The following is a 12,600-nucleotide window of genomic DNA, read 5'->3' as shown; positions in this document are numbered from 1 at the left end:
AGGCACACGGGGTGAAATAAATTATTGGGGGAACATTTATGTTTATATAGGTAAGGTGCTGCGTATGTAACGGTTCTATTAGCAGCCATTTGAAAAGTTACTGGTTTGAAAAGTTACTATTTACCCCAATGATTTGTATAAGAATAAATACTATATTTATCCAATACTGGGTTTTTTTGTTGTTAAAAGATTTAAAGCGCCATCATCTAGCACAAAGAATACATTGAAAGGATTAGGGTTAAACGCAAAATTAAAGACACACACACACACACATATATATATATATATATCTATATATATATATAGATAGATATATACAATGATGTCTGCAAAATTAGTCCCTTTGGATTTTCTTGTCTTCTACATTGAACATATGATGGGGGAAGTTTAGTCTGCCAGTTTGTTATGGTGCTAGTTTGCACACAGTAAGTGATGTCAATAAAAGGCATGATTAGAGTAAGGTTTGTTCACGTTTATTGGGACTGCTGGTAGCTGCACATGCACAATGCCAAATCAGCATACCTGGGAACTTCTCAGCTCCGGCTACACGGAGCCTTCCCTTGCGGGACGCGGCCAGGACTGCACATTGACCTCGTCAGGGCGGTCCTGCTGACGTTGATGGGAAACACCCCCATTTAAGGGAAAAAATGGCCTGGGGAGAGGGGCGTGTCAAGACCCCACTCCCGCGACCCGCAGAGTTCCCTGGTATGCAAATCAGGCACTTACACTAAAGAGGTACAAGGTCACGTGTTCCATGGAGCACCCATGACATGGCGAAATTGATCAACCTCAGTCCTCCAATGTCCCAAGTAAGCCCCAAAAAAAACTAGGCACATGCATTTGTCTTCTTTATCCGTCCACTTCTCTCCAGTATCAGCTCCAGACAGTGTTTCTCCGCAAATCGCCATACCTGGGAACTCTCTGGGATTGGCCTGGAGATCTCTGGCTGAAGCAGCGCTTCTCTGGGTCAACACCCGAAAACTCTGGGTCGCAGGAGTGGGGTCATGACATGCCCCGCTTCCCGTCCCTTTCCCCTTTAAATGGGGCTGTTTCCCGTGATGTCAGCAGGAACACCCACTGACATCAAAGGACCGCCTGACATCAACGGGAACGCATTATTCCGGCTTCTTGGAGTATTTACACCACAGGGACAGCCTCTCCCCTGTTCCTCCAATCATGGGGTGTGAGTGGAGGCTCTACCCTTTAAAGGAATCACTCCAGGAGGCCTGCTTAACATAGCTGATCCCGGGTAGAAAAGGGCAAAGAAAGAAGGACAAGAAGAGGCAGAAAAAGGAGACAGGGACGCGGAAGAGGCTGGCGGAGTAGGTAGAGATATTCTTGTGTGTGTCGGGGAATCAGGAGAAACAACCGCATTTCTGGGAAACTCATGGAATTGGGACCTCTGGATATGAAACAGGTCTATCTTTAAATCTTTACAGGTTTATATATGGTTTAAAATTAAAGTCCTACTTTTACTGGAAAAAACATCAACAGAATCTATATAGCTAAGAGGGGTTTGGTGATAAAAGGGTTACTCTCCTATTTTGGGGAATGAACCGTTAGTATTCTTGCCGTTTCAGCTTGGAGCCGCTAGGTGTCGCCCTCGTTCAGTAGAAGTGTGACTAGGACGCTGTCTCTCGTTTCCTCCGTAATTGTAAACGCCGCAGTGCATGCCGGGAGAAGCCGTGTCTCCACGTGGTGTGGATTGTAGCGCTGGGGTCAGTGACCGGCAGGTAGGCGCTGCTGAGGTGAGAACGGAGGGAGTTGCTGCGTCTAACGCGGTCCTTATTAGAATAGCGATACATAACGGGGTGTTTGGCACCCAAAGCAGCGCTAATAAAGCCATGTGCGGTATGAGAGTTTCCCATTCACGGATTGCGTGTCGTTTATTTGCAGACGGTTTCTGCTGATCTGTGATTGGCTTGAGAGTGGCTGTACAGAATATACGATATATAGATTCAGGGATTAGGTTGCCCAGGTCATCCCCAACACGCCAGCCATTAGTACACCTTAAAATTATCTTCTGCTTTACAGATGAGTGGCTGTGTGACACTGTGTCATTGGCTAATGGTCATGTATGTAGCGTGTGAAGCTGCCATGAGGAGTGTATTGACCGAGTGCACCTATTGGAGATAATGGGCTAAAAGTTTATTCTTGTGACAAATCTGCCTACATTGTCATGGGGGAATATTAGCTTTTTTCTAGGTTTCCACCTTTGACCATATCAAAAATATAACAAATGGAAATAAATGTGTTACGTAGCCCATGCGGTTGTCGATAAATCCATATGTTTCCTTTTGCCAATTATGCTCCTGCTTCGGTTTATACAAATGTTTAATGTGTACTTAAGCTGGTGCCTCCGTTGAGAATGAGCAGTTTTGGTGTTCGCTGACGACTCGCTCCTGTAATGAGATCATCCGGAATTCAGTAAGAATCCCAAGTGATATGCAGTGTTGATCAGCATTATCTGCCCCTCTACTGGTTTGAACTATACATTTGACAGGGCAACCTCAGGTCCTGCAGGATCATACTGGTGCTGGCCCTTATTGTATAATGAAGTCAGTAAGTTGTGATGGAAAGTCTCTCCTCTATGCCGAAGTTGGTACCCAAGCAGAAGAGCGGATGGCATGTGTGATGTGTGATCTTAAACTCTTTACATGTCAAACGACATGTAATACTGGAACAGCGTAAGTGTGAAGGAGCAGACATGCCGGATTCTTTTCACACATCAAATCAAAAGATTAATGTCGCGTAAAACTGCTGGGATGGGTTGTCAGTCGTGGACTTTCTGGAAAGGTCATTTATTTAAGACTCGTAACTGTCCATTACGCTCCCTTTTTATTTATTTTGTTACACAGTTATTATTTTTTGTCTCTGTAGAAGATGGCGAAGAGAGCCAATCGTCTTGATTTAGAGAATACCGAGGCCACGCCTCCGAAGTGTCCCCGGAATCTTGCAGGGGCCCCAGAACCGCCTTTTAACTTCTCAACCCCGGAGAGCCTTTTTGAAAGCTTAATCTCGCCGATAAAAACCGATGAATTCTTCAACGAATACTGGGAGAAGAAACCTCTGCTGATCCAGCGAGATGACCCTGTGACCGCCGCCTTTTACCAGTCCCTGTTCACTCTGTCACAGTTAAAGCGCGTCGCCGGCAAAGGCTTGTCCTACGGAAGGGACGTAAACATTTGCAAATGCCGGAATGGGAAGAAAATCGCCGTGGCCAGACACGGAAAAGCAAGTTACCTTCATCTTATGAAAGACTTTGGCAGCGGAAAAGCAACTATACAGTTCCACCAGCCTCAGAGATTTAATGTAAGTGGTTATATAAAACAAAAAATCAGCCAAAGGCCTGTGTCTCATTTAACTCCCGCCCAGCTCCCTCTACTGAAAACAGGGAGCATATCTCCGTATGCTCTTTGCACATGCTCAGTACATCTCCCATTCTAATAGGAGCAGAGGCAGCTGTGTGAGCATCAATGTTTTGCTAATATACGTGCTATTCGGTGCTTCAGTGACATCATTGGGAGTCTTACTGAGCATGTGCAAGACCTTTACATAGTAATCAGTGGCTCACTTATACACATAGCAGCAGCGACTAATGTGTATGTCTCCCCACATATACACAGAAAGAAATGTTCAGTTTTTACAGACGTAGGTGAAAGGAAGGGAGCTCAGAATTAAAAAAGACAAACTGAGCCACAAAGAGTCTTTACATTAGGAATCACCAGAAGCCAAAAGGTTTTTTATCCGCTGTCAAGTTGTGTGTTTCTGTGCAGTAACATTTCTATATAGACATTAAAAGCAGAAAATACAATTTTGGGCACTGGATCGCTAAATACTTTGTCGCAGTCTTTTGTATCTTGAATTCCGTTCTTGTAATACTCGAGGTCCAGATTTGCCGTTGAATAAGTATTTTTTCTTTTACAAACGATTATTACGCTAGCGTAGTTTTCTGACCGTTGTTTGGAACGCTTGGTCTTTTGTTGCAGGACACTTTGTGGCGCATTATGGAGAAGCTGGAATGTTTCTTTGGCACGCTGGTCGGCAGCAATGTATATATTACGCCTCCAGACTCGCAGGGCCTTCCTGCCCACTATGACGACGTCGAGGTAAGAATATCTTTTAACGAGAGAGACTGAGTGTTATAAACATCTTGGACTGAATACCTAGCAGATATACGTATATTCTGAGTTATTATATAATGATGGAAGCAAACTCTATGCTGTTAAAGGGCTTGTCTTACTAAACACTAATTACTTGCATAGAAAAAAAATACTTGTGTGCATTTTTCCCCCTTTATTTTTGCCCCTTTTTCCTGTACTACCCCAGTTTAAGGCATTATGTATAAAAAGGCTTTTCTGGTGGGGCATGGTGCGGTCATCATGAACAATCTCTTGGTTGCTGTAGTAATTGCACAGTAAATGCTCTTAGTAAATGATGCAATAACCATAGTTACCAATATTCCTGCTTTTCCAGGCATTTATAGTTTGCAGGTACGGTAGATATCTAAAGACTCTGACGCTGTATTAAATCACTCAGCTGACGTCGGCAAAGGGAATCGGTACTCCGGGTTGACACTAGAGGGCAGCATAACACCACCTGTTAACATACATTGTAGCCTCTCTCCTAACATGCAAGACATGCCAAGCAGGGGCTTTTGAAAGTCCTGAAGCAGCTTTTAGGCCCCTTCTCCCTCTAGCTGTAGAACAGCCCTGTATCCACCTGGGTTAAGTAATAAAATCACCAGTGTTAAAGGGGTGGGGGGTGATCAGATGGAAAAGAAATTTGCCAAAGTACCAGGAGGGAAGCTTCTTTCAATAGAGGGGAACTGTTAGAACAAGAAGTAACATCTGTGCTTCTGTATAAGCAGAATAGCCTCCCAGTAGAAGTGGTAGATCTTATTTCAGTGTGGGAATTTAAATATATATATGGTATAGGCATAAAGCTACCTTGAATCTATGATAAGACACAGGGCTGATCAATGTTTGAGGTTCTACATGAGTAAAAATGGTCAGGCTAGATGGGCCTGATCCCATTCCTGTCTTATCCGAGGCACCCGGTCGGCAGTGTTTGCTGATATGTACTTAGTCGGATATTGTCTTCGATGTGTATGTGGCACCAAATGTTTGTTTTCTTCACACCCTTCAAAGGGTCTGTTCTCCAAAAACCCACTCAGTTCTGTTGCTTTATGAAGTTGTGTTTAACCACTCAGATGTAGCTCACGCGTCATAAACTGAAATGTAAGACCGGAGCACTTCTGTAAAAATTACCTCGTCATCTGAAATGCAGACAAATGATTCTGTAAAATCTTCTTTTAATAGTCCGCGGTTCCTTCATGGGGTGTAATTTCTATTCTGAGTTCTTTTTGGTTTCCTAATCTGTTTTTATAATACCAATCAGAAGGGGATACAAAACGGTATAAAGTCTGAAGTGTAGTTGACATGATAATGATCTGGTCTACATGCCCCAACACACGGCGTGCAGTAATATTAATACACGTTGAATGCCTGAATACTGTGCTTTGGGGTTTTTTTAATATCAGATTCTTACACTAGAGAAATGGGCAATGTGAAACAATCATACTCACCGCGAGGCCCCCTAACTTTGGAAGCCCCCTTCTAGCTTTTTAAAGGGACGGATCACGTCATTTTTTTTCTGCATATGTTCGAATGTTTCATTTATTATACATTAATGTTTTCTTGTATTATTGGCATGCAGTTTGTGTTGATTATCACTAACTAGTGTTCAGCCCATTAGTCTTCAGCGAGGTTTGTTCTCTGTCGTTTAGTGTCTGGTACATGGTGTGAATTTACTTAGCGAGGATCTGTTTGCATCCTACGTGTTTATGCGCTTCCCCCGGTTGCTTTGGTTTTTCTTTTAGTTTTTAATCCAGCGCAGCACATAGCCCAATTATAACTTATATACACCACGGAGTTTCTCAGCAGCCATATTTACAGCCAGATGTTGCCTTTGTATGAATAAATTGGCATTTACCGTTGGGGCGTTTGAGAAGAAATGTGTTTTTCTAAGCTCGCTTGCTTGTTTTTTACCCTGGAAACACAATAAAGAATAGTTATTACTGCACATGGTTTAATTGTTATTCTGTAATTATTTGAAATCAAAAGTAACCAGAGTATTGAGGCCAAGTTACTGCTCGGCCGAGCAGCACTCAGCCGGAATATAGAAGCCCCCGGAACACTGCTGCTTGATTCCATTATTGAGTCGCTTGCTGGTTGCAGGCATTGTTTTTGTGCTGGTAAGCAGTATATCTCGTTGAATTGATCAAATTGTTGCCCTATTTCCAGGTTTTTATTCTTCAGCTGGAGGGAGAGAAACACTGGAGGTTGTACGGCCCCACTGTGGCCCTGGCTAGAGAGTACGCTGTGGAGACAGAAGACAGAATTGGGGAGCCGACTCACAGCTTCGTTTTAAAGGTACAGGACCTCGTATTGGAGACATGTCACATACCTGGCACCATCATTTTAATTGTTACTGTTTGTGTGGCTTATGTGTCTAGCTGCTCAAGCAAGAGCTCTTGAATAAATATATATATATTGATATTATAATATATATATATATATATATATATATATATATATATATATATATATATATATATATATATACACACACACACAGCTTTGAATAGCTACAGTGTGACTCACCTGTTGTCTAACAAGGGCTAAATTCCACAAAAAATGACCACGTCCCTTGAAATATCGGGAATTACCCCAAAAGAACAGTCTTTGCGCAGCAGTCAGCATGGAAACCAGGACAGTGTTTGTACTGATTGCCCTCACCGCTGACCACTTTGTCCTGTAACGTACATGTTGGCCAGTGTGTTACAAGAACTGAAAAGGAAGAATAAAGTGACACAAAGTCCTCCTATAGGTGACCTTAAAGTCAAAAAAGCGTACACCAACCTAAGTTATAGAAAACCCGAAACCAGTCCTGCCTGTGTGGCTCGAGCTGAGAGGGCTTTTTCTTTTCTATCAGTGGGTTATAAGCGAGCGAGTGGCACGGCGCGGCCATAACGAGTGATGGGCTTGGTGATTGATGCGCCGTGTAGCTGTAAACCATCCACGCATTGCATTTTTTTTTCTTTTCTTTAAAGCCAGGGGATTTGCTATATTTCCCCAGAGGAGTCATTCATCATGCTCACACCCTTGCTGGGTCATCACATTCCACTCATGTGACCATCAGCACCTACCAGAACAAGTAAGGACACTGCACTTACATTATGGAACGTTTCCCACGTTCATTATGTAAATTCATGCGTTTTCAGAGAACTCATTCAGTCGCACCTGCTGGTTCTGTCTAATGTGTTCATTTAGATTGATGTGATCTGTACGTGCGCCAACCTCCCAAGCTGCTCTTCCTCTAGGTTGCTGAAAGCCGAAGGATGGAAGGAGCAGACACAATTTTTAATGTGCTACGTGAAAGCTGCACCTCTCCCTGTCTCCTCTCTGATAAATCCGCAACGCAGTATTCTCCTTTAATATGAATATTTACAGAGACACAATGAGCGACATGGCGTCATATATACAATGCTTGTTACGATACACCAGGGGTGATTTATAATGGGGACTAAGCTCAGATTTCTGCATGCTGGAAATTTGAGCTTGGAGTAAGTTATAGCAATAAAATCCTACTGAATAAGCATCAGCCGTGTTTTTGGCAGCGTTTGTATTTCTAGGGAACTCCTATGAAAATATCAGAGATCCCTTGAATGCTATAACAAGTCTTTTCTGCTCTACCTGCCAGACGCCTAGTGATACATAAGGCGTATTTGAAGAATGGTGTTAATTGTCTGGACATCGTGACCAGCGTCTCCTTCTCAGCCGTGCCATGTGCAATCCAAGTTTACTGTCGTCGTTTAAAACCTGAATTAGTAAAAGAGTAAAAAAGAAATTCTGTACACAGACTGTCCGTCTGTTTTACGAGGTTTCAGGGCGACTTGGTGTTCCATAGAGAAATCTTACAGTATGTGATTCTGTCAAACTGTTCGCACGTTAACCTTTCTTTTGATATTTGGTTATCCGTGTTAGTGTTTACTTCTGATGTCTCCACTATTTAAAAATTGTGAAGCTGGTCTTTGCAATTCAGCTCAGTAATCTGCTGTTAAATGTTATATTTAATTAAATCATCAATTGTGACTCAATGAGGTCATAGAGATCATTCGTTATCTTCTCGATCTTTCTTGGCCTGGTTCAAAAAAGGTGGTCATCCTCAACCAACATTTGGTCCAGAGCTGCCGTAGCTCTTCTAAGCGGGATTATCCTTCCGTTTTGATGGTGTTTTCATACTGACCTAGTCCGTAGCCGCTTGGGATTTCCATTAGGGGAGTGCGCTGCGCTCCTTAGGACACATATATTCTTTGTACAGTATGATGCGATACGAAACTACACAAGGGAGCAGCAGAGGTGTACACGAAATGACATATTACAGAACCCATGCAGTTTAATCTCCCTGCTTTTTATGGCTCCCGTTTGCCTGATTTATCATCCATGCGTCTCCTCTTCCTCCCCAGCTCGTGGGCCGACTACTTGCAAGATGTGCTCCCTGGCATTCTGTTTGATGCAGCGAAGGATGATATTGAACTGAGGCGCGGCATCCCACGGCGTCAGTTAATGGTACGTGGTTGAAAGAAGAAAGATCTTCCAGGGTTTAGGAAGCTTATGCTCTCTGGCCAGTGTCTGTCATGTTGTGTTTTTCTTAATGTATACACTGCACGTTTTGTGTACGTGTGGCCATCACTTTCCACAGGTTTGACTTAATGTTTGTATGCATATCGGTCTGTAATGTGCTCTTGTAGATGTCAGTGGTTCTCCTCGGGGGTGGGGATTCGGCTCCTCTGAATCTCCTTTAGGCTGTGGGGGGAAGGACATTAAAAGGTTGAGCCAAAATGATGGAGACTCTGGATCTCACCTCATGTCCTGCAATGACGGCGGTACCCTTGGCTAAAAAAAATAAAATGGCAGATTCTGGTCAGAAATGATCATAAACTAAGCATGTAACATTTTTAATTTTTCTAAAAAAATAAATATACTCAAATTACACTTTTTGGTATATTAAACACGGATTCAGAACAATGTTTTTGTATTGGTAACGCTAAAGAAGGCAAGGTTTCACTTACTTTCACTGTATCTATTTTGTTTGGTTCAGCAAGTTAATTCATCCCATGCTATAGATCACCTGCGTGTGGTTCTCTCCAGCTTGGTCAGTAGACTGGGAACCCACGAGGAGATACGGTCATGTGGCATGATCCAGGACTTCATGGGCAGCAGATTGCCTCCGTTCCCAGAAGCCGGATCCCAGATTCTGGCAGACGAAGACAATACGGTTGCAGGAAATGCAGGTTTGTTCTGTAAATCTATATTTCCAGTTAATCACTAAGGGAAACATTCTGGTATTGTTTGAAATAATACAATCGGTAATCACAGTGGGGTTTCATTTAGGATAGTTTGGGTGGACCGGGCCCTGAGATTCAGGGGGATCTATGTACTCTTGCTAAGTTTAGAGAAAATGTCCAAAGTGTGTCCTTGGATTTTGGCCGAGCATGTGGGGACTAGGCCAAATTCATGGGCCAAATGGTTTGAACACAGTGATGAATTGTAATTTGCCACAATTTATTAGTACAGCCCTGAATCTACTTAGTATAAAGTCACCATATCCATAGACGTGATGGTGACACTTTAAATATACATTGTGCTGGCAAAATGGCTGCCAAGTGTATATATAAATGCTAAAGTGTCAGTGCAGGCTCACCATGATGCTGTCTACACAAAACATTGTATGACATGGTGGAAAGGATTGTGGGTACACACAGCCATACATGTCATATTAATATATACACGCGGAGTTATGTCTTATGTGAGTATTATACAGTTTTTGATTCTAAATGTTTTCTTGTATTTGTCTAGTGGCTGCTCCACCAAAGCTTGACAGTTTAATCAAACTTCGGTACCCGGATCACACGGCCATCAGTGTAGATAATGTTCCCAAAACTTCGGTGAGTACGCGTGGGTTATAAAAACACGTGATTATACGTTATAAAAAATGTGATTTGGACGCCTATTTGGATATTTTTTTTGTACCAAAATATATCTATAAATGCTCTTCTTTTTCCCTTAACCCTAAGTGTTTACCCTAATGAGAGTTCATGAGCAATTCTACATATTCCGCACATAAAATGTATGGTTCTACTCGGCTTTTCTGTCCCACTTTCCATCACGATTATATAAATGTGATGATATACATATATTTGGCGTTCTCTCTGTACCCCTCTCTCTCTGTAATATATGTACCCGATTTTCTAAATGATTAGCTAAGTGGGTTTCTGGCTTGTCTGAAGCTGGCCCAGAGCACGGATTACTTTTCGTAATGACTGGGGTAATACATCGCCCGAGACGGACATAAACGCTGCGTCTCCTTGTGATACCGGGCGTGTGAAATAAATGGTAAAGGAAGTCAGTGTAGGGAATAAAAGGTATATTCCTGGACATTCTTATCTCTTCTAACTGCAGAACAGCAGATTGTGTGTAAAGCGTATAGAATTTGGCATGACTTCGTGTTGGGAATAGACTGGCTTTAGGGCACTTAAAGATTTAGAGTTGTAGGGGAACGTATGGACACTAGAGGGGGCTATTTTCTAAGACTTTGGGCAAGTTTCGCAAATGATTTCAGATCCCTTTGGCTTTCAAGTTAAAATATATTATAACTTTAGTATTGTGTTTTAAATACATTACGGTGTCTATAGTGTTTGACCCATGAGCTGTGTTTAAGAACAACTGGCCCAAAATCTAGGTTATACTCTGTTGCCCAAAGCAAAGCATTTCAGCCGATTCTCTGATACACATTTGCACGTTTCACCATATGGTTGTAAACCGCATTTGCAGCCTCGTACCCACAGATCTGTCTCTGTCCGTTACTTGGAGGGAACCGGCGGCCCGTCAGCTGTCCTTGAGGAGGAAAACTGTCCAATTGTGCTGGGTTTACCAAAACTTTTACTTCCTCTTTTATTTAAGGACACGGCCTCGGAATTAATGGTCTATGTATACCATTCACTTAAGAACGAGCGGGGAACACACATGATGGAAATTCAAGAGGATTCTCGTCCTGTACGTATTTAATGTAAATTATTGCATACTGCAATTAGTACCGGGTCATCAAAAATACTATCCTACATCTCTGATGTATGTATAGTATGTAATATGTGATGCTCCAACACACCTGTTGCTTTGATAAGTTATATATAATGGTCAAATATATCCGTATGTGTACCCTCACTGAGAAAACGCCTGGTTAACTCATACAGCCGAATTGCCATTTGTGTTTACATGTAGAGCTACTTCTCACTGAACTTTTACAGTATGAGATGGGTGCACACGCCTGTGGCGACCGACGGATTAGCAACATGCTGACAGACATTATATATGCCCAGTAAATAAGGAAGGACTGACATTGCTTTATGCTTTGTACAAACTTTAGCACCAAGCGGGACTGCATCTTGAAAGGCAGGCAGGAGAAACACAGCATGTATCATCCTGTTGTCATTGTTTTATATTCGTCAGCCAATATATGTTTGCAGAATTCCCCGAGTGCATGTAAGAGTAAGAAAAATATCTCTCCCGCGGGGGAAATATCCGTGTTTTACGAGCTGGCCTGCATTCTCTGTCTTTTAAGAGGAGCTGGTTCTGCCTGCTGCACCTGATCTATGCCGCTGGAAGGGACCGACGGCTGCCCTCGCCTGTAATCGGTAGCCGGCAGAGGGGAGTGTTGCCTCGCCAACAATGTCAGTAATTCCTTCTGTAAGAAGTGCAGTTTCAGGAGCAGGGCTTATTCACTTAAATTGGGTTTCATTCTGTTTAACCCATGTCTGTGCAAAGGGATGCAGTCCTGACCAGCAGGGTCACCCGTTTGGAATTGGGGAGATGACGTTAGCGGCTGTTCTACAGAATGGGCTAAATCTTTCTCACTTTCCCCAGGTCAGCGGCCTGCGGTTCCCTCTGTCGTATACGACCGCCTTACGAGAAATCTGGGCAGCCGGTCACATGCGCGTTAAAGACTTATCCCTGGTCAGTGACCACGACAAAGAAAATCTGGCGGTGTCTCTTTGGGCTGAAGGTCTTGTCGCAGTTATCCCGGCAGAGGAACCGTCCACGGATTGAGTCACGGAAACCACCTCCTTAGTCTTGGCTGCTATCCCTGATTGGGGTGGGGAAAAAAAAACACTTCGGCTCCATCAAGCAAAAAATGTTTTTCTGAAATAAGTGCCTTAACTTTTTATCATTATAGTAAATATGTAACTATATTTATAAAATTGTGATTACATGACTGAAACATCGCCTTTTTGGTAAAATACACAAAATGTGCCTTTTTTATTAGTGTTTAAAGTGAATTAACTGTCAGTTCTCAAATCTGGTGTTTTGTAATTGGGGATACGCAGCAGCCATGTTTTAAATATTGAATTTACAAGCATTATGAATACTGTGTATCAGTAATGGCAGCCATCCAGGATTCTTTTAAATGATTATTCCTCCCCATTGCGGTTTGATTCACTTTTTTTTGGTGGGATGTTATTAATTCAGGGGGTGGCAA

At 42.7% G+C, this 12,600-nt stretch overlaps 1 protein-coding gene across 1 annotated transcript; it reads left to right on the top strand.

The window, feature by feature from the left end:
* The first annotated feature begins 1,688 nt into the window (after positions 1-1,688).
* RIOX2 (ribosomal oxygenase 2) lies at positions 1,689-12,545 on the top strand. The gene is made up of 10 exons (XM_053456799.1): positions 1,689-1,748; positions 2,881-3,312; positions 3,990-4,109; positions 6,306-6,434; positions 7,115-7,218; positions 8,531-8,633; positions 9,166-9,358; positions 9,924-10,012; positions 11,028-11,120; positions 11,988-12,545. Exons 2-10 carry the CDS (start codon positions 2,884-2,886, stop codon positions 12,168-12,170), a joined length of 1,443 nt encoding a protein of 480 aa, XP_053312774.1. The 5' UTR covers positions 1,689-1,748; positions 2,881-2,883; the 3' UTR covers positions 12,171-12,545.
* The last annotated feature ends 55 nt before the right edge of the window (positions 12,546-12,600 follow it).

This window comes from Spea bombifrons, chromosome 2 (assembly GCF_027358695.1).
Source record: "Spea bombifrons isolate aSpeBom1 chromosome 2, aSpeBom1.2.pri, whole genome shotgun sequence".
Classification (NCBI taxonomy): domain Eukaryota; kingdom Metazoa; phylum Chordata; class Amphibia; order Anura; family Pelobatidae; genus Spea; species Spea bombifrons.
The sequence above is the reverse complement of the archived record's forward strand: the minus strand, read 5'-3'. Positions and strand labels throughout refer to the sequence as shown.